Source organism: Myotis daubentonii, chromosome 14 (genome assembly GCF_963259705.1).
Source record: "Myotis daubentonii chromosome 14, mMyoDau2.1, whole genome shotgun sequence".
Classification (NCBI taxonomy): Eukaryota; Metazoa; Chordata; class Mammalia; order Chiroptera; family Vespertilionidae; genus Myotis; species Myotis daubentonii.
In genome coordinates this window covers 24,432,418-24,453,480 of record NC_081853.1, presented here as the reverse complement: position 1 = coordinate 24,453,480, position 21,063 = coordinate 24,432,418, and the positions used below count along the sequence as shown (strand labels likewise).

Sequence of the window (21,063 nt, the reverse complement as noted above, 5' to 3'; positions counted from 1 at the left end):
ACTCTTACTCCTCCATTATAGCCAAATGATGCAGTGTGGTTTTGTTTTCTTACTTATGTACGTTATTTACCAGTAAGCCATTTTGCATTCATTTTTTTTTTAATCCACTTGCATTGTGATTGAAGACAAATCTGTCAGGTCAAACTGAACTAACAGAAGATCTGGATATGGGCACAGTAGCAATCCTATGAATAGTTTTTATTTTGTTATTTTTATTGTTAACACTATTACATGTCTCCTTTACCCCCCTTTTCCCCACCTCCACCCAGCCTCTGACCATCCCCTCCTCTAGCCTTCACCACACTGTTATATATGTCCATGGGCTATGCATATATGTTCTTTGGCTAATCTCTTCACCTTTTATCCAGTCTCTCCCACTCCTCTTCCCTCTGACATTTGCCAGTCTATCCCATGTATCATGCCTCTGGTTCTATTTTGTTTATTAGGTTCCACATATTAGTTAGATCTTATAGATGGTTTTTTGGCCAGGCTTTCTCTAAGAAAGAGCAATGATAAGCTCATGTTCCACATTTGGGATATGGGAGAGGTATTAATGCAACGATTCATAATTGCTACTTGCCTCAATCCCCACTTTTGTTACCATCTCCCTTCAGGGTCCTTCATGAACGAGTTGACATAAAAAGAAAGAGAAATGTTAAGTACAACTGAGAACTGGGAGAAACCCAAATTTTCTCTCCTGCTTTTACAAATAACAAAAAAAAAATATTTTCATATAGATCTCTATCCCAAGTTAAGAGTGCTGATAAAGATTTTAAAAATATCTAAATGCCCCAGTGAATCCAGAGTCAACTACAAAGGGATCTAGAAGTATGATGACAGGTAAGTTCTATTTACAGGCCTTGCACCTATTCAACATACCCTTCAAAGCAGTCCTCATGGGAGAATGGGCAGTTATCCCAATGACGCGGTCATTCCTCAAGACTGTTGGATATACACTTCCATAATGTCAAGATGGTTCCTCTAATTTGCAAAACTTGCTATGTCTGTTCTCCTATGACTGTTCATATTTAGCACAGTTGCAGTCATTTTAGGACCACAGAAGAGATATTTTCCAATTTTAGTCTGATGGCTCGAGATGTTAAAAAAAGAAACATGTAGTCTTTTTTTCTCATTAAGAAAAAAACTTTAACAAAATTTTTATGATGAAAGACATTTAAAACTATGGAAGGCCAGACATTTTAGAATTTATCTCTAGCATCACATAAAATGTTATATAAACAAGTTATAAGGATAATAACTTTAGGAATAATATGTTCTCAAACAGTTTTTCACATTTTCTCTAGCAAAAGAAGACTGTTGTAAGTACTTTTAGAAAAGCCTGGACATGATATTGAAAGGCCCTTTAGAAAAATAACCTGGTGAGACACTAAATCCTAAGGAAAGCAAGCAAAACCCTTCAAAGAACTCATTGCCAAAAAGTGTCCTTTCATAAAAGGCTAAATCATCTTTGATGAATCCCAAAGGCTGCCTGTTTTAATATACTCTGGAAATGCTCTTCCAACACAATAACAAATCATCGAAAGCATCAACTAAAGCAACGGAGATAGTAAAAGCTGGAAAGAAACTCAGCTGAATAAATATTTAGAACATTGAAATGCAGCATTTAATAATATCTACCATTTATAGCTTCATGATAAATCATACCTCCATACTAGTAAGCAAAGGGTGTTCTGCTACTGAGTCTTAGCTACCTTTCAGACTCTGTGTTCCTGGAGCGCACAGGCTATCTTCCTTCCCCCCCTCTTGTTGTGCCATTCACTTATTTCTCTACCAAATCATTCATTCATTTTTCTCACCATTCAAAACACATTTAATTAGTTCCTACCACTTGCTAGGAATTAATTACCTCTTCTAAGCTAGGAACTTCTCTTTGGTAAAGATGTTTAAAAAATTTGATATGCTCGAACCCTATTATCATGCAATATAACTTTACTATCTTGTCCAGAACAATGTCATCAAAAACTTCAGAGGCTGCCTTAGTCATCTTTGTATCACTCAAAAATATGTCATGAAATAGGAGCTCTAATGTTTGTTGAATTGGACTGCTATAACAATAGTCATTAAAATAAACTCATAAATATGTATTTGAGTGTTCTAAGCATTCAATTTAAATAGCCATGTATATTATCTATGACCCATGTGTACAAGCATGTACATCCATAAAAAGTTTCCCAATTCAAACTGATGGCTCCCTTATTTTAAAAATCCAGCTGTTACTACCACGTTCCTTCCTCTCTACTTTCCAAAGATGTTAATGGTGGAGGGCGAAGGGAAGAAGATGAATGTATTATATAAATAAAAAGGAAAGAAGGAACATGAACAGATGATAGTTGAGGCTCTGTGCCCATCAGGAGTCAAATCAATGCACCACCAGAGGAGGAAGAACTCTTAGAACTCTGAGCAAAGTCATTCTTTTTCCCTATCGCCCAGTACAGGGGTCCTCAAACTTTTAAACAGGGGGCAGTTCACTGTCCCTCAGACCGTTGGAGGGCCGGACTATCGTTTAAAAAAAAAACTATGAACAAATTCCTATGCACACAGCGGCAGCAAAAACACTCGGCGGGCCGGATAAATGTTTTCGGCGGGCCGCATGTGGCCCGCGGGCCGTAGTTTGAGGACCCCTGCCCCAGTGGAATGCAGTTGGGCTTAAAAAATGAAATAGCTGATCAAGAAATTCTACAATCTCAGAACCATAAAACAAAAGTTAGTGGTATATCAGCTCCTGCATCTCCCTTCACTATAGTTGAGAAAAATGAGTCCCCCAGGAGAGCTGGTGACATTTCAAAGCCACACAGAGAGGCCATGGTGGGGCTGGGGCTGGCTACAACACTCGTCTGTGGTGTCTCATCCAGGAGAGCTTGAAAATGGTACCAAAGAAAAATGCATGGAGCAGGGGTGATCCACTAGAATCCACAGGCATGTTTCAGGGACTTCATATAGCCACTGAAATTGCCTGCAAAACTGGGTTTGACTGCCTATTTCAGGGAAGCAGGGTGTACTGCTTTCATCAGTCTAAGCAAGGTCCATGACTCAAAAAATTTAAGAACACTTTGTTAAAGGATGGGCTTGGGGGAAAGGCTAAAAGTGAATGAGATTAATTCCAAACTAAAAGGAACCCATATTTTCAATGACCTGAAGAACACGTTTGGGGCAAACAGCCAGTGGAACCATGTAAGGAATACACAGTCCTAAACTTTCTGGTCTGGAAGGTAAAAAGGATCCTATAAGGGGAAAAAAATGTCTTTAGGAAAGCTGGTGTGTCTTTGACCACAGGTGACAGTGAAAGGTGTACTAGGAATTAGCACAAACTTTAACTACTGATTAGGTGGTCTCAGAAGGTCTCAGAAGACCACAGCTCAGAACTAATAAACAAGGCTGAGTTCTCTGGAATCACGGAAAAGGTTTTAGCGGCAGTCATCGTGAGCTGTGATGGACGGTTTCTGCAGCCTTTCAAAGTCAGGGCAGCCTTGACCTTCAATCAGGACTCTCATTATACCTGTTTGTGAATAAACAATGAGCCCAGAAAGGGTTGCAAAGACCCCAGGAGACAAAATGCAATCACAGGGGTCTTTGTTTCCTTCTAATTCTGATGTCAACATCAGTCCCAAGAGTGGGCAAAGGCCTTGGTACTTAGTCACAAGGAACTGGAGACATGTCAGCCATTGCAATTTCCCTGGGAAACAGAAAATATTTTCCCCACTCTATGGATGAAGAAATTGAAGCAAAGGGAGAAATGTCCAAGGTTTTTCAAGGAGGTGAAGAGCCAAGAGCTCTGAGGTTAGAGCTTGTAACTAAATACTCCACACTGGCTCTGGCTGGATATTCCATCTCCTTTTGGGAACCAAGCAGTTCTGGAGATTGGAGAAACACTAGTTGCTAAGGACAAGATGTGGGATACAGTTTACACCACACAACCATACATATGGAATCCATCACACATTAAAACAGAAGATTCGAGGTCTCACTGGGTAAATGAGATAGGAAAAGGGAACCTGGGGGTTACTCATCATTTTCCAAATCAGAGATTTATGTCCCTTTTGGAAAGGAGAAGGAAAACCTGTCTGCAGTCCAGTTTTGAGTAATATTTGCCACTGAGAAGCTGTATGCAAAAATTCCTGGCACAAGCTTTGGAGAGCTCTTCCGATTGGGCTCTGGCCAGTCCTTGTAAATGACTGAGATTTAAAACCCTATCATATCAGAGGAGCAGGGAGTATCCTTGATGCAGTACCATAAATCCCTTTCTCTAAAGCCAATTTCAAACTTACTATAAGAATGTTCAGAGAGAAAAAATATCTATATGTACCTCCATACATATAGATTTTTTCTAAGTCAAGAAGGGTAAAGATCAACAGCTAACAGTGATCTGATTGGTTGGAATATGGTTGATTATCTGGGTGTTTTTTTTTATCCTTAAATGTATTTTTCTGATTTAAAAAATAACTAAAATGGATTGCAGTGGAATAAAGAATAAGATAAATAAAAAGATATAAAACCTAGTAACTTTGAGAGTTAAGAGAGAGCCAGAGCTTATCTCATCCAATTGACTCATTTTACAAAAGAAGAAATGGAGGCGGAAAGAGGGGGGAGCACCTTGCTTGTGGTCACTCAGCAGGCCAGCAAGGGAGTAGAGCCAGGACCCTGGAAATCCCCTGACGGACTTCCTGGCCTCCACACCACCCTGTTGCAGCTGCTGGATTCCTTAAGCTAGGAAACCCCCTAAGGTAAGAAAAAGTTTTATATGGAATTATAAAATTCAAAACAGCAGCCTCAAGTGTTAAAGTACACCAGATTCCAACTCAAGAATAGCTGAAATTGAAATGGAATTCACAAAGACAAGAGGACAATTTGTAGGGAATTAGGTGTCTCAAGCACTGTCACAACTGCTATACTAAACAACTTCATAAATGTGCTATCATTTCTTGCCCCTGGCTATTGTACACTCAATTCCCCCAGCCAGAATGCCTTCCTCTTGTCCTCTTTCCCATGGGTTTCTAGACATTTCCACTTATCCTTTTATACATATACTAGTGAACTGGTGCATGAAATTTGTGCACGGGGGGCGGGGGGGTGTCCCTCAGCCTGGCCTGCACCCTCTCCAATCTGGGACCCCTCGAAGGATGTCCTACTGCTGGTTTACAGGGATCAGGCCTAAATCAGCAGTCGGACATCCCTCTCACAATCCAGGACTGCTGGCTCCTAACCACTCACCTGCCTGCCTGCCTGCCTGCCTGATTGCCACTAACCATTCTGCCTGCCGGCCTGCTCACCCCCAACTGCCCCCCGCTACTGGCTTGCTCGCCCCCAAGTGCCCCCCCACCAGCCTGATCAACTCCAACTGCCCCCCATGCCAGTGTGCTCACCCCCAACTATGCCCCCCACCAGCCTGCTTGCCCCCAACTGCCCCCCCTTGCTCGCCACCTTCTCTCCCCACTGGCCTGCTTGCCCCCAACTGCCTCCCTGCTGGCCCGCTCACTCCAAATTGCCCCCCACACGCTGTCCTGATCACCTCCAACTGACCCCCACTTATGTCCTGCTTGCCCCCAACTGGTCCCCCTGCTCGTCTGCTTACCCTCAACAGCCTCGCCCCCCATCAGCCTGATCACCCACAACTGCCATCCCATCCTGGCCTGATCACCCACAACTGCCCGCCCCTCTTGGCCTCTAACCACCTCTACCTCGGCCCCACCATCATGGCTTTGTCCAGAAGAATGTCTGGAAGGTCTCCCAGTCTAATTAGCATATTACCCTTTTATTAGTATAGATATGTATATATTTTTAATTTATATACATATTTTAAAAATATATTTTTATTGAGTTCAAAGAGGAAGGGAGGGTGGCAGGAAAGAGATAGAAACATTGATAAGAGAGAATCTCATCAGCTTCCTCCTGCACACCCTGCACCGGGATGGAGCCTGCAACCCAGCCAAGTGCCCTGACTGGGAATCAAACTGTGACTTCCTGGTTCATAGGTTGACCCTCAACCACTGAGCCACACTGGCTGGGCCCTACTCATCCTTTTAACATCAACTCATAAGTCACTCTCTTGAAGGCCTTCCCAGGTATCAGGATACCATAATAAGAGGATATACCTTGACTGCAGGTCATATCACAATACAAGGGAAATCATCACTGGCTTATATGTCTGTCTCACTCAAAGTTCCTTAGGGGCAGTGGCTATTTGAATCTTTGTATCTTTGGCACCCAGCAGGGCCTTAAATGCCAAATGAATAAATGAATGTCTGCTAACAAACATACAGTAAGACTTTAACCCAGGGGTCCTCAAACTACGGCCCGCGGGCCACATGCAAATACAAATATTGTATTTGTTCCCGTATTGTTTTTTTACTTCAAAATAAGATATGTGCAGTGTGCCTAGGAATTTGTTCATAGTTTTTTTTTAAACTATAGTCCGGCCCTCCAACGGTCTGAGGGACAGTGAACTGCCCCCCTGTTTAAAAAGTTTGAGGACCCCTGCTTTAACCTTTCCTTTGCAAATCTATGATTTGCCTTTCTATCCTCTAAATGGTACATTTGCAGAAATCTTAGGCAATAGGTTGTTTGGGACAGAGTTTTTTCTAAAAGTTTAAACAGTATTGGTATTTCACACTTTTTAATTTACAAAGAATTATGACAGAAAAAAGGTAGGATTATATAATATAAAAAGATAAATGAATAGGCTGGCTATGACAAAGGCAAAAAGAAAGTATAATTTATCAAATGATGATAAAAGCTAACATGATTCCTACTCGCCATCTCCCTACCAGTCTTGCTCCTGACTGCAGATCTGAGAGAAGTTTCTAGACAACTTCTGGGTTCCAGAAACAAGACTATTATTGCATAAAACACCGGAATGTGCTGGGCGTTCTCCTTATAGGGAAAGAATGGTCACAATATTCAATATGCTGCCCTCCTCCCCCAAGACTGACTGGGAAGGGGTACAAGGGAATCTTCTGGTGTAATAAAAATATTTAATGTCTTTGTTGTTGTTAATCCTCACCCGAGGATATTTATCCAATGATTTTTAGGGAGAGTGAAAGAGAGGGAAAGACAGAGAAACACTGATGTGAGAGAAACACAGATTGGCTGCCTTCTGTACGAGCCCTGACCAAGGCCCAGGCCAGGGAAGAGCCTACAAGGTACGTGTCCTTGACTGGAATCAAACCTGGGACCCTTTGGTCCGCAGGCCGATGCTCTATATACTGAGCCAAACCGGCTAGGGCTATTCAGTGTCTTGATTGAAATGTAGGTTACATGGGTATGGATACATTTGTCAAAACTTATAGAATTCTCACTGTATATAAATTTCACCTAGAAAAAAAGAACCATGCACAATTAAACTCTAGTTAGTAGGTTTCCTTTCTGCAGTAATATGGGATAGAAATTTTGAAACTAATTTCTGTGTAATCTAGACTTGAGCAAGTAAGTAAATATCCCGGGTAATGGGAGTCAGGTTTCTCACTGTTGGGGATGTTAGTTATAAATATAGAAAGGGGGAAATTAACTTCGCCCAAGGGGTTAACATCATGTGCCTCCTAACACGAGGATGCATCATCACTTCTCTGGTATTCCTGCCAAAAAATCAGAACCTGAACCTAATCATAAGAAAACATTAGGCAAATCCAAATTGAGGCAAATTCTACAAAATAACTGGCAAAATATCAGAATACTGAAGTTGACAAAGAAAGGCTAAGAAACTTTTCCAGGTTGAGGGAAGCCAAAGAGACATAATAATTAAATGCAATTGCTTGATGCTGAATCAGATCCTGGTCTAGGAGGGAAAACCTATAAAAGACACTACTGGTTCAAATAGCAACATTTGAAATATAGACTGTGGATTAGAGAATAGTATTATATAAACATTAAATTGCCTGAATTTGATAAGAGTATTATGTTTAGGTAAGAGAATACCCTTGTTCTTAAGAAATACACTGAAGTATGTAATTGTAAATGACCACAATGTCTCCAACTTACTCTCCAAGTTTTAAGAGACAGGAAAGTAGAGGAGTAGGGAGGAAGGGAGCCCACAGGCACAAATAGGGGAAAAGGTAAACAATTGGTGAATCTGGGTAAAGGTTATACAGGAATTCCTTGTACTATTCTTGCAACTTAAAATTACATCAAAATAGAAAATTATTTAAAAAACCAAAATAAATAAAACACCCTAACTCCCCCCCCCCCCGCCAAATATTCAGGTGAAAGGCTAATAACAAGAATACACATATTTGTTTCAAAATGATACTTTTTCCTCTGGTAGTAATTCCACAAAGCTCTAGTTGGCTCTAAATTCCTTTTTAGAACTAAAAAACAACTCATGTACCTTCCAATAGGGTTTTTTGAAGTCCCAGTGGTCGATACTGTCATTTTAGAAAATCTTGCAAGGTAATCAACAGAAATTGGAATGAAAGTAACTCCTCACCATTCCCCTCCCTCCAGATTCTTCAATAGCTTTTCTGTAAGACAGAACAATTCACCTGGCTATCTGCCAAGCTAAGATCAAACAGGGTAAGAATGGTTTACATGTAGATGATTCCACCTTCCCTGCCATGGAAGCAGAGAACTGTGTTCTTCCACACGTCAGGCCTTATAAAAGGTACACACACACACACACACACACACAAACACACACACACACACAAACACGATCAAGAACATTATTACTTAGCTGAGCTTATTCACCTCCCCAATCTTTCTGTATTTGTGGTTAAATCAAGACAAGTATAGCCTCAGTTCTAGGGGGGAAAAATACTGAAAACTACCAAAGGAAAAAATTACTTCATAGATGTCAAAGGAGAATTTTTCAAAAGTCATTTTTAGCCCCCAAAAATCTTTTTGAAACAATAACAACTATTATATGACTCAGTATAAAAATATTATGCTAACTATGCATTAAGAAAAATTCACATGCACAAAGACGAAAACGTAATTGGATTTGTCATTTCAAAGTATTAATGTTGGGTTTGCAGATAATAGAGAATGACATTCTCCCATGCGAATAAAGAAGTTAGCCGAGTAAGTAAATGCTGTGTTTCTACTGTAAGGAAATACGTGTACCAATGAAGCAACCTTTCCAGCACAAAAGAAATTTAATACCTGACCACATGAAAAGTGATCGCTATGGGAATAGCACAGCTGTTAAAATCCAAGTCAGTTTGTATTAAATCGTCCAGCATGTTTATGCAAAGCAGGGCTCTAAGAATGACCACCAAAGGAAATAATTTTGCTAACAAAAAAGTGATACATATATTTAATGCAATGCTTACAGTAAGTGTGAAAACAAAATGCAAAGCTATTCTCTCAGAAAATATAAGCGTCCTCAGTTAGCTGGTATGCTTGTGATTCTTTTATAAACAGTATCTCAGGAGCTAACTTAATTAGAAATAGAACAAGAATGAATGTTTGCATTTCATTTAGAGAGCCCAATTATCTTTATTTCATTGATTAGCCAGATCTATATAAAGCCACAGAACTGGCACCAGTGCCAAATGATTTCTATATGAAAATTAATACTATTGCCAAATTATTTTGAGACCAATTAGCTCAGTCATTCAAAGAAAAGAAATGTGCTCCACTAAAAAGCATATAATCCTAAAACTTGCATTTCTGAAGACAGACGCACACACAGACATCCCTGTAGTCTTGACTTGAGCAGATATGATACTGCAGAAAGAATGTGCTCATGAGTAACTACTGACAAATGGTATGCTTTAAATCTCAACACAGACACTTGATAAAGCAGGAGCTTAGTTTACATTTGAAGAAAAAAGTTACTCTAATTTTCTGAACACTTAAAATGAACCAAATTTATCAACACTGTTGTCAAATTTGAGTTAACTTTTTAGAGAAACTGGTCAGGATTGTTCTTCTCATAAGATATGACCCAAATGAAGTTTTCAAAGAAGGTTTGTCAACTCAGAGTGGAGAGAATTTCTCTAGAACTTAATCCCTTCTATACTGCCAGATGTAGGCTACTCAGCAAAGAAGTCCCAAATTACAACTGAGAGGCCAGAGTTTGGGATTAATGACCCCAACGCTATTTTGTATAATACCTGAACATGAAAGTTTTATTTAAAAAATCATAAGTTAAATCATTGGATATTAGAGGCTTAAAGAGACATTCAAAAGGAAATTAGCTCTAACACACAGCATACATGTAAAAATAACTCAGACTATCTCAAAGCCTATTTAAAAATGAGATGCCATCACTGTAGTTTTGAGATATATCAGCCGTTTCCTATTACAATGGAAGACATACCAGCTCTATTTTTAGAGCCTCTGGAAAGATCAAAGCTGAACTTTTATTGGCTCGCCCTCCAGGCCCCTAATTTCCATTTACTCTTCCTTGTCATTATACAGCTCTCCAAAACACACACCACCAGACTGCCCAGTATCCGCCATTCTCTGAGAAACACTTAAAAGTTGCTCTATGATGTAACACACAGGCACAGACAACAGTGTGGTAATAGCCGGAGGGAAAGTGGGGTGGGGGTAGGTGGAGGTGGGATGGGGACAGAAAAGACTTTGGTTGGGGCAATGGTGCATGGTGCAATGTGCAGATGGTGTTTTATTGAGTTGTACACTTGAACCAATGTCACCCCTGCAAATTCAATTAAAAAAAAAAAGTTGAGACAAAAGGAAAAAAACGTTGCTCTATGATAGTCAATGGGAGGGAGGAAGCCTCTGGGGGAGAACAAAGACTAGTAGAAGATCAAGTTCAAGCCAAAATTACCAGATCCAAGTACTGATACAGAACTAAAATATCTAATTCGTCTCTCTCTATACACATACACTATAAATTAAATTGTCTCAGGCTGGTTACTCTGAGAATGAACACAGATAAATGAAAACTCCTTGCTGGTTTTTTAGACTCTCACCTCTCCCCCAGAAAGCCCTCAGTTGGTTTGAATGCCTCTGATTGGTAAGGCTGATGGGCTTATTTTAAAAGACAAGTCCTTTAAATGTAGAATGACTTACTTTGGAAGAACAAGCTGTACATTTGTCAAATGCCAGGCTGACAGGAAGGACATTATCAAATCTTGACAGAAATCCCCGGATCTAAAAACAAACAAAACAAAAACATTCATATCAAGCTCGGAATGACCACACCTGTAAAATACATGTGTAGTTTCAGACAAGCTGGAAACAATTCATATGATGGTCTTGACACAGATTACTAGCAAAAATGAAGTTCAGCATAACTATACTATATAGTCAGCGTGAGGAAGAACTATATTAGGGCCTTTATCCCATTACGAACCAGGGCCTACAAGCGTTTCACATATTTGAGACTTCATAATTGACTCCAAAATACAAAAAGAAAGCTATAAAATCTGAAGTTCCATTTTTATAAATGTTTTCAAAAACATAACAGATCAAGTAGTTTATTATGACAACTCTCATATGTAAGTCATAGTAAATATGAAGTGTGTATTTCTAGGATGTGATATTGGGTGGGGTCCCACAAGGGAAGAAGGCCTGGGGGCTATAGAAGACAAACACAGTCCTAAATATATATTGTTATTTGCTTCACTTAGAACTCATAGGGATACAATGCAAAACATCACCAAATGTATGGGGAAACAGCGCCACCTTGAGCATAAACTTTTGGACTACAACCGATTTCCATTTACTGCAGTGGTTCTCAACCTTGGCTGCACGTTAGAATCACCTGGGAATCTTTTAAAAATCCTGATTTCTGGTCCTCATCCTCCGGAAATTGTTTCTTTGTTATGGGATGAGGCCACAACATTAGTAACAAAGAAACAGAATTTCCGGAGGATGAGGCCCAGAAATCAGGATTTTAAAAAAGATTCCCAGGTGATTCTCATGTGCAGCCAAGGTTGAGAACCACTGATTTACTGAGTATCAGCCACAACCAGGTTTCACAAAGTTTAAGTAATTTATTCAGAACATATACCTCTAGAACTATACTTACACAAAATGGGGAGTTTTAAACTGTTGTATATATCATTAAAATATTATCACTAAAATATGCCTGGCAAACTCTCCAAAATCTGCACAGGTGAAGCAACGTAGGTCAGGAAAACAAAGCGACAGCTAAGATTCAAAAGTAGGCCTCCTGGAAAGCAGGTGGGGGATAGGAAGAGGTGAGCAAATTGAGGGGATGGGACGAAAAGAGACTTTGCTTAGGGTGATGGGCACATGATGCAGAGTGCAGATGATGTTTTGAGTTGTTCACTTGAAACCCGTATGGTTTTGTGAACCAATTATCATCCCAATAAATTCAATTAAAGAAACAAAGTTGCCTTCCCTGACTCTAAACCTGGCCAGGGCCTGAGCCCCTATACTCCTATTTTCTATCCCCCCTTGCCTCTTTCCCCTTCCCTCAGGATATCACAGCATTAGTCTTCAATATTAGGTCTCAACACAAATTTAACTTGCATAGCGTAAAAGAACCAACCCATACACCAGTGTCGTATTTAGCCACCCTACCAACACTCCCCGCAAAACAAACACAGAGCCTTGACTGACTCTTTAGCAGCGGTTCTCAATCTGTGGGTCACGACCCCTCTGGGGTCGAACGACCCTTTCACAGGGGTCGCCTAAGACCATCGGAAAACACATATATAATTACATACTGTTTTTGTGATTAATCACTATGCTTTAATTATGTTCACTTTGTAACAATGAAAATACATCCTGCATATCAGATATTTATGTTACGATTCATAACAGTAGTAAAATTACAGTTATGAAGTAGCAACGAAAATAATTTTATGGTTGGGGGTCACTATAACATGAGGAACTGTATTAATGGGTCGCAGCATTAGGAAGGTTGAGAACCATTGCTTTAAAGAGACAGGCTTCCTTCTGAATTTGGGTAACTCTATCTGTATACCCACTGCAGCTAACAGTAACTACATGTGCATACTGAAAAATCTAACCTTGAAAAAAATGCCTGTAGCCATCTTTTAAATGTCCTTATCAATGTAATCCAAGAACAAAAGTGTTTGGTAGAAATGATAATTCATACAGTTGGGAAAATTTAGATAACCTCATCTTGAACCTCTGAAATGTTGACAATCTTTTAGTTCCCTCTGTCTCAGGAATGTGGTGGCCACTTATAATGCAGTACTTGAGGCACAGTCATGGTCTTAAGTTTGCTATTCGGGGCATCAAAACAGAAGACAACAAACTGGCAGAGAAGACTTTAATGGCAAGACACAAATGGGAATGCTGAGATCCTCATGAGATCTGGAAGTCAAAGGCTTGAAAGAATTTTCATTTAATACAAAATTTACCTGGAAAAAATTTTATCATTAGTAGCATATTTTCCATAAAAATGTTCCTTGACACCATCTATATGGTATCATGGAAAGATTTCTTCATTCTCTTGTCTTTCTATAACCAATATCAAACTTTCTTTCTGTTATATAAAAAGAGAGACAGAAGACCCAGTTAGGAACAAAAGAGAGAAAAAGGAAAGGGAGGAAGGAAAGAAAATAAAAACAATAACACAGATGGCGAGCCATAGAAGAAAAAGGAGCTGAATTGAATGGGTGGGCCAAGCAATTGTTTAATAAGCCAGACAGCTCTTAACTAGGAAACTGTGATTCATTGTCCCAGGAAATGAAGTAGAGTAACAAGTGCATGTGAGGCTTTTCAAATTCATCAAGTTGGTATCAGAAGATCCAGAACTCTAATCGAAGTAATTCCAATTTTAGGTAATTTAAAAGAGGAAAGCCTTCTTCTCAAACCAATGTCAACAGACTCCTAACGGGTATCTTCACAGGTGAGCTCTCTCCCTTCCATTTAGTGTAACATTCTGCTGTTGACTAATTTTTCTAATATAAAGCTCTGAGGTGTGTCAAATTTTTTAAAATACAATGGAACCTCACCGAATCATTTTTTCCTATTAGAAATAATGTAAATTAATTCACATCAGTTCCAGACACCCAAATAATTCCATTTTAACCTTTCTTATATATAGTACATGTCTATTGTACTGTTTAATCTATAAACACTAAAAACAAACGGACATGAAATGTTAATGAAAATTTAACAAAAAGGAAAGAAAATATACAGTAAAAAAATGAAAATTTAATAATTATAAGCATCAACAAAAGCAGAAAGACATAAAAATATTCACAGTACAATATCCTGAGATTTTAACTGTGGTAAACCAAGTCATATTCACTCATTCTCTCCTTTGTCTGTCACCTGAGAGATGCGTGACTGATCATACAGATATCAGCATGAAAGGGTTGCCAGGTTAAGAAGTGAATTGTTAGAGAGGGAGATATCTGAGAAAAGAGGTTCCACTGTATATGTTTTTATTGATTTTAGAGAGGAAGGGACAGGGAAAGAGAAATAGATACATTGATGAGAGAGACATAGATCCGCTGCCTCCTGCACGCCCCCTACTGGGGATCAAGCCCATTAAGTAACCCAGGCATGTGCCCTGACCTGGAATAGAATCAGGGAACTTTTGGTTCATGGGTCAATGCTCAACCACTGAGCCATACAGGCCGGGAAGGTGTGTCATTTTTAATCAAGTTCCTGAAGCTAATCAAATTCAGCAGAGAATTCCTTATTCTGGCATTTAAGATTCCCCCTAATCTGGCCCAACCAGCCCTTCTAATTATGTCTTGGATTAAATCTTTTCACAGGCCCCATACAAATGCTAAGCTGAACTACAACTTCCATTCCAAAGACATTCCCGGATTTCACAGCTTGTCTCATGCTAAATTCTGGGACTCAGAATTCTTCCTTTTGGAAATAACTACATATCCAAATCTGTATCTTCCTTAAAAGCCATTCAACTCAAACACACTTCTTTCATAAACCTTCAACCTACCACCCACTTAGAAATAATGTTTCTATCATCTGGAATTCCTCTTTTTGGCATTTACCATCAAAATACCTTGTGTAATAGGTGTTTTTTTAAATTACAGATTTATTAAGATATAATTAATGCAGTGGTCTCAACCTTCTGGCCCTTTAAATACAGTTCCTCATGTTGTGACCCAACCATAAAAGTATTTTCGTTGGTACTTCATAACTGTAATGTTGCTACTGTTATGAATCGTAATGTAAATATCTGATATGCAGGATGGTCTTAGGCGACCCCTGTGAAAGGGTCGGTCGACCGCCAAAGGGGTCGCCACCCATAGGTTGAGAACCACTGAATTAATGTAACATAAAATTTGTCTTTTTAAAGCATACAATTCAGTGGCTTTTATATATTTATGGAGGTGTATGACCATCACCAGTATCTAATTTCTGAATATTTTCATTACCCCAAAAAGAAAACTAGAACTCATAAGCAATCAGTCCCCATTCTCCACATTTTACAGCACTTGCCAATTAATCTGCCTTCTATGCCTATTAATTTGCCTATTTTGCTTATTCCCTATAAAGGGAATCATACAAGACTGTCTTCTTTCACTCAGCATAATGTTTTCACCCATATTGCATCATGTACCTGTACTTCATTCCTTTTTGTTGTCAAACAATATTCCACTGTATAAATATACCGTTTTGTTTATCTAGCCATCAGTTGATAGACATTTCTTTACACAGAGTAGAATCAATGTGTCAGATGGTAACTATATGCTTAATATATTGAAGAACTGCTATACTGTTTTCCAAAGTGACATTCCTGCCAGCAAGGTATGAGGTTCCCAATTTCTCCACCTTCTTGTCAATACTTGTTATTGCCTTTTTTTAAAAAAAAATCATTATTATAGTCATTCCAGTGAGTGTAAAGTGATATCTCACTGTGGGTTTTATTTGCATTTCTCTAATGATTACTAATTTTGAGCATTTTCCTATGTGCTTCTTGACTGTTTGTATATCTTCTTTGGAGAAATGTCTGTTCAAATTACTTGCCAAATTTTAATCTGGGTTTTCTATTTATTGTTAATTTGAAGAGCTCTCTCTATATTTTGGATACAAGTTTCTTATCAGATATATGATTTTCAAATATTTTCTCCCATTCTGTAGGTTTCTTTTCACTTGATGATGTTCTTTGAAGCACAAAACTTCTTTATTTTCATTAAGTCTTGTTTATTTTTTCTACTGTTGCTTGGTCTTTTGGTGCCATATATAAGAAATCATTGTATAATGAAGATCATGAAGATTTATTATGCTTTCTTCAAGTCTTACAATTTTAGCTCTTACATTTAGGTTTGTCTTCCATTTTGAGTTCATTTTTTAAAATATGTTTTTTATTGATGTGTTCAACCATTGAGCCACATCAGCTGGGTGAGTTCATTTTTGTATATGGTGCAAGGTAAAGGTTGAAAATCCCTACTTTGCATGTGGGAATCCAATTGTCCCAACCCTTTTTTGGAAAGACTCTTCTCCTCCCCTCCGAACTATCAGCAAATGACCATAAATGAATTCTATTCTGTTGATCTATCTGACTATCCTATGATAGCACTACACTGTCTTGACTACTGTAGCTTTACAGTAAGTTTTGAAACTGGGAAGTGTGAGTCTTCCAACTTTATTCTTTCCCCCCCCCCAAGATTATTTTGGCTATTCTGGGTCCTTTGCTTTTCCATATGAATTTAGGATCAACCTGTGTGCTATAGTTATTTTTTAAAAATTACTTATCTCTTGTTTTTAGAGGGCAAGACACAGGTTGCACTATTTGCATTTGCACACAGCAGAGTGACTGGCTCATAAAAGATACTCAATATCATTCATTATGAAATGATATAAACACCAACACCCCAAAGCTTACCAAATTATTAATATCTAAACTCTACAGAGAAAACACAAAAAAAACCCTCCAATTTACCACCATCCAGGCAATTTGAAGGCCTTCCCCAACAATTTTTAAATCCTCACTATTACAAATGCACTGAGCTTCCACAACAGGATCTACATTCCCTCAATCTTACAAGAAATGCGTAAAAGCTAAAGAGCAGGGGTTGCTACTTAAAATTTTAGCACCTTCTTTAGACATCCCAGAGAAATCCAAAATCCAGGTTTCATAGGCAATCTTAATAAACATAGTCACACCAATTTAGAGAGGACAGGCCCCGATTCATAATCACAAAAATTCTAAGAATTTGTCCCTTACTTGGAGAAAACTTCATCATCACCTTCGTACTTAGAAGTGTACAAAGTATGTAAAGCAGTGGTTCTCAACCCTGGCTGCACCCCATAACAAAAAAACAGAATTTCCGGAGGATGAGGCCCAGAAATCAGGATTTTAAAAAGATTCTCAGGTGATTCTAATGTGCAGCCAACGTTGAGAACCACTGAAGTAAAGCAATATGCTCCTTCAGTACTTTTCTAAACTCGCCTGATAAGAATCGCCTGGAACTTGATTCCAAAGGTCTGGGGTAAGGCCTGAGAATCTGTATGTTTCACAGGAGCCCCAGGGGATTCTCATCAGGCAAGCATGTGAAACAAATGCTTTTAGTTACCAACCTTATTTACACCTTTCTGTTCTTTGAAACAGATGGAAGTAGTTAGCAAGCCTTTCATTCTTTCCCCATTTTGTAGGAATAGTACCACACCCACCTAATTTAGGCCACATCTAAATTAACATTTAATGAAAAGGCTTTACAAAATGATATTAAAGTTATTTCTCCCTTCACGTAGGAACTAAGGCCTCTTGACATTGCTCAAAGTAAATTCTCTAACTTTTGGGATTGCACACAGCTTACTCTAAACTCTTATTCTATTACTAATATTTGCTGCAATCTTTCCTTAGAGGAAGTAGATATTAAACAGCTATTTAAAAAATTTAACTCTACCTATAATAAAAACAATCAACACATGACAGAAAACAAAAGAGCAAACAAAAAAATAACCTGTATTCCCATAGCATATTAACTACACTTTTCTTTTTTTTTTTTAATGAAATATTTAACTTCCTTTGAAATGGCCTCTTTGGAATACTGGCTTCTCAATCTCCCCACTCTGGAGTGAGAGAAAAGCTGCCTATTTCACAAACACACATGCCTCTCTACCTAGCTTTTGGAAAGTAAGAGGGATTCCTTAGGAGGGTCAAACATTGCCTGCCTAACTAAACATTTTATTCATTTTAAAAAATGTAGATTAAGTTATTCTCTCTTAATACAGAAAATAAAAAATTAAAATGGCCCATATGAAAATCTAACCAGTGGTTGCCTGGGGCTGAGAGTGGGGATATTACCTTGGAAGAGGCACAAAGGACATTTTGGGGGTGATTGGGAATGTTCTAGATCTTGTTTGTGGTGGTGGTGATTACATACGAGTGTATACACTTGTCAAAACTCATTAAAATGCACACTTAAAATGGGTGCATTTTATTGTATATAAATTATACCTCCAAAAAGGTGATGTAAAAAAAAATAACAATCTTCATTAACATTTTCAAAACCGTACGAAAAGTACAAATGGAAGTATAGGTCTCAATTGCCCCCAACCCCTCTTGCCAAAAATTATCAACAACATCAGTTTCCTGTGTAGCCTTCTAGGAAAAAAAATATTTTGTGTCTAAAACTACTCTACAATATGTGCTACCATTTGAATATTTAAAAACCCACCTGGGAATGACAGACTTAGAAGAAATATAATTAGCTGTGGATTCTTGACTCCCTTACCTCTCAGCACCCCAGGACCACAAAGGAAAAAAGCAGCTTGAACTGAAATCTCCATTGTCAGGCATCCATGAGGCACTTGGTGATATCTGCATTGGGTTAACAGGGCCTTATAAACAGGACATGCTCTTCTCACCAGGATAAGTAAAAACACCGCAGAAAGGAAAAAGCATCAGAGCAGGGACTTTAAATGCTGGTTCGGCCTCACTTCCATGCTGTTCTGAGCAGGGTGGGGGTGGATCGGCCTGAATTTAACACACACACCTGTGTGCACCTAATTAGCATCCAAAGGCTCACAAGCAGGAACACCTGCTTGGGATAGGGGGAGGGGAAGAGGGAGGGCAGGGGTAGCATTGGTGGGAGCACACAACTCAAAGGCATGTTCAAAGAGCAGAATTTGGTCTGTGTTACCTCGACGAGTTACGTACTTTGTCCCATAGGATGCTACCAAAAAAAGCCATTTTTATAGACTGAAGCTGTGGTTCTCAAATACCAAAGGTCATTTCATGAATCTGGGCTGGAAAATGTGTATTGTGAAATGGCTACCAAGGTGATTCTGATACACAGCCAGATGTGGGAGCCCCTGGATCAGGCTGTCTTCCACTTAATGCCTTAAGATATTAAATTAATTCTGTACCCAGGATCCACTCATATTGCCTCTAGTCTATTCTCCATGCAGCACCCAAACCTTATCATGACTTACTTTATATTTTCTCAATGGCTTTCTGTTGCCCCTGGGTTGAAGGTTCAAACCTTTAAAATGGCCTATGAGATCCTGCCTGCCTCTCCTCCTCCACTGCCCCCCACCCGCCCAACTCTCTCTTTTACAGATACACTGGCCACCTTTTGGAGTTTCCAAATCACTGAGCACCCTTCTCACCCATCTTCTCTGCCTCTCCTATGCCTCCCAGAAAGTGCTTATTCCTCTCCCTTTTTCCTTCCACATAAACAACTGCTCCCTCCTAACTGTGGCAGGAAGGCATGCCTAGAATAATGTGGAAAATGATGGTCTGTGGGAGGAAGGGGAGCACTGACATTTATTAAGTGCCATTCCTGTGTCTAGTGCTCTTGGGTGTTTTCCTATGCTCCTCACTACTATCCAGTGCCCTCCCTCACATTCCAGATAAGAAATCAAGGTTCAGTGAGGTGGAATGGCTTGCCTAAGATTCTACAACTACCAAGTAGCAAAGCCAGGATACTCAGTTCTGTTATTTCTGGCTCCAAAGTCTGGGAGATGAAAGCCAGGAGGGGTTAAAGAAAGAAAGGAGAAAAAAAAAAAAAAAGAGAGAGAAGGCCAGAGAAATTTAAAAACAAACACCAAAAAAGCACACACAAAAAAACACCCAGAACGAAAAACTCAGCATCTAGATGGCCACTACCAGAGCCTGGGAGGATTAAGTTATCTTCAGTGGATTATGCCCAGCTGGATACAAAACGAACAGATCAGGAATAGAAGGGGTCCCTTCCATGCTGCTGTTTGCACCTCAGCTGAGTAAAATCAACTGGAGCTCCAAGCCTGCCTCTCCTTGATGGGAAGTGAAGATCCAATGCCCAGAAACAGCCATTCTGAGAAGGCACAGTTGCAACCACAACTGGAACCTACTGCTTTAATTCACACAAGTTTCTAGCAGGCTTGGCAATATTTCCTGAGCTTGGAGTTTGCATAAATAAAAACGGACTCCAAACCCCAGATCGCTGTTGGATGTTGAAAAGAGTCTTAATCAAATTCAATGCCAAAATGGAGAGTTTAGCAACTGCAAAACCCCACACACACCACAGTGGTCTTTGTTTCGGACAACAGCTTCAGCTACTACGACTGGCCCACCTCTCATCTAACTGGAGTCTCCATGGGGCAGAAGTAAGCTGGAAATGAGCCAGTGTCATCATTAGAAAAGTTCTGCATAATGGAACTAATCCTGCCAACTGTTCCCTACTCACTCACTGCTTCCAGAGTTTTATGAGATTATTTGTAATTTAATTTTTAGGAGAGTAGATAAGCTCCCACTTTACCATTTTAATTAAAAGTGAAAGAGAAAGATAAAACCAACATCTACAAGTGTCTCTTATGTGCTCAGAACTGTGCTAGTGCTTAGTAAATGTCATATAATTTATTCTGTACATGAATCCCAGGAGTTTATTATATTACTAGAGGCTTGGTGCATGACATTCGTGCACTCGGGGTCAGGAGGGGTATTGTACCTCAGCCCAGCCTGTGCCCTTTCACAGTCCAGGAGCTCTCAGGGGATGTCTGACTGACGGCTTAGGCCAGCTCCCTGCAGTTGGACATCCTTAGTGCTGCTGAGGAGGCTGGAGAGGCTCCCACCACCACCACTGTGCTCGCCAGCTGTCAGCCCAGCTTGTGGCTGAGCAGCGCTTCATAGCAACTGGTCTTTCCGCCATTCAGTCGATTTGCATATTATCCTTTTATTACATAGGAATATCCCCATTTTACTGATGTAAGATATGAAGTTCAGCGAGGTCA

General features: G+C 39.4%; 1 protein-coding gene across 8 annotated transcripts in view; it reads right to left on the bottom strand.

Annotated features, from left to right (window-relative positions):
* Positions 1-21,063, bottom strand: part of ATG7 (autophagy related 7) — a 246,801-nt gene that overhangs the window by 141,410 nt on the left and 84,328 nt on the right. For all 8 annotated transcript variants that reach the window (XR_009448517.1, XR_009448518.1, XM_059663587.1 and 5 more), the window contains one exon: positions 10,993-11,073. Coding sequence is in view for 6 of the 8 variants with exons in the window: in XM_059663587.1 (XP_059519570.1) it covers positions 10,993-11,073 (81 nt within the window). In the remaining 2 variants the exon portion in view is untranslated. The remainder of the gene's footprint in view (positions 1-10,992; positions 11,074-21,063) is intronic.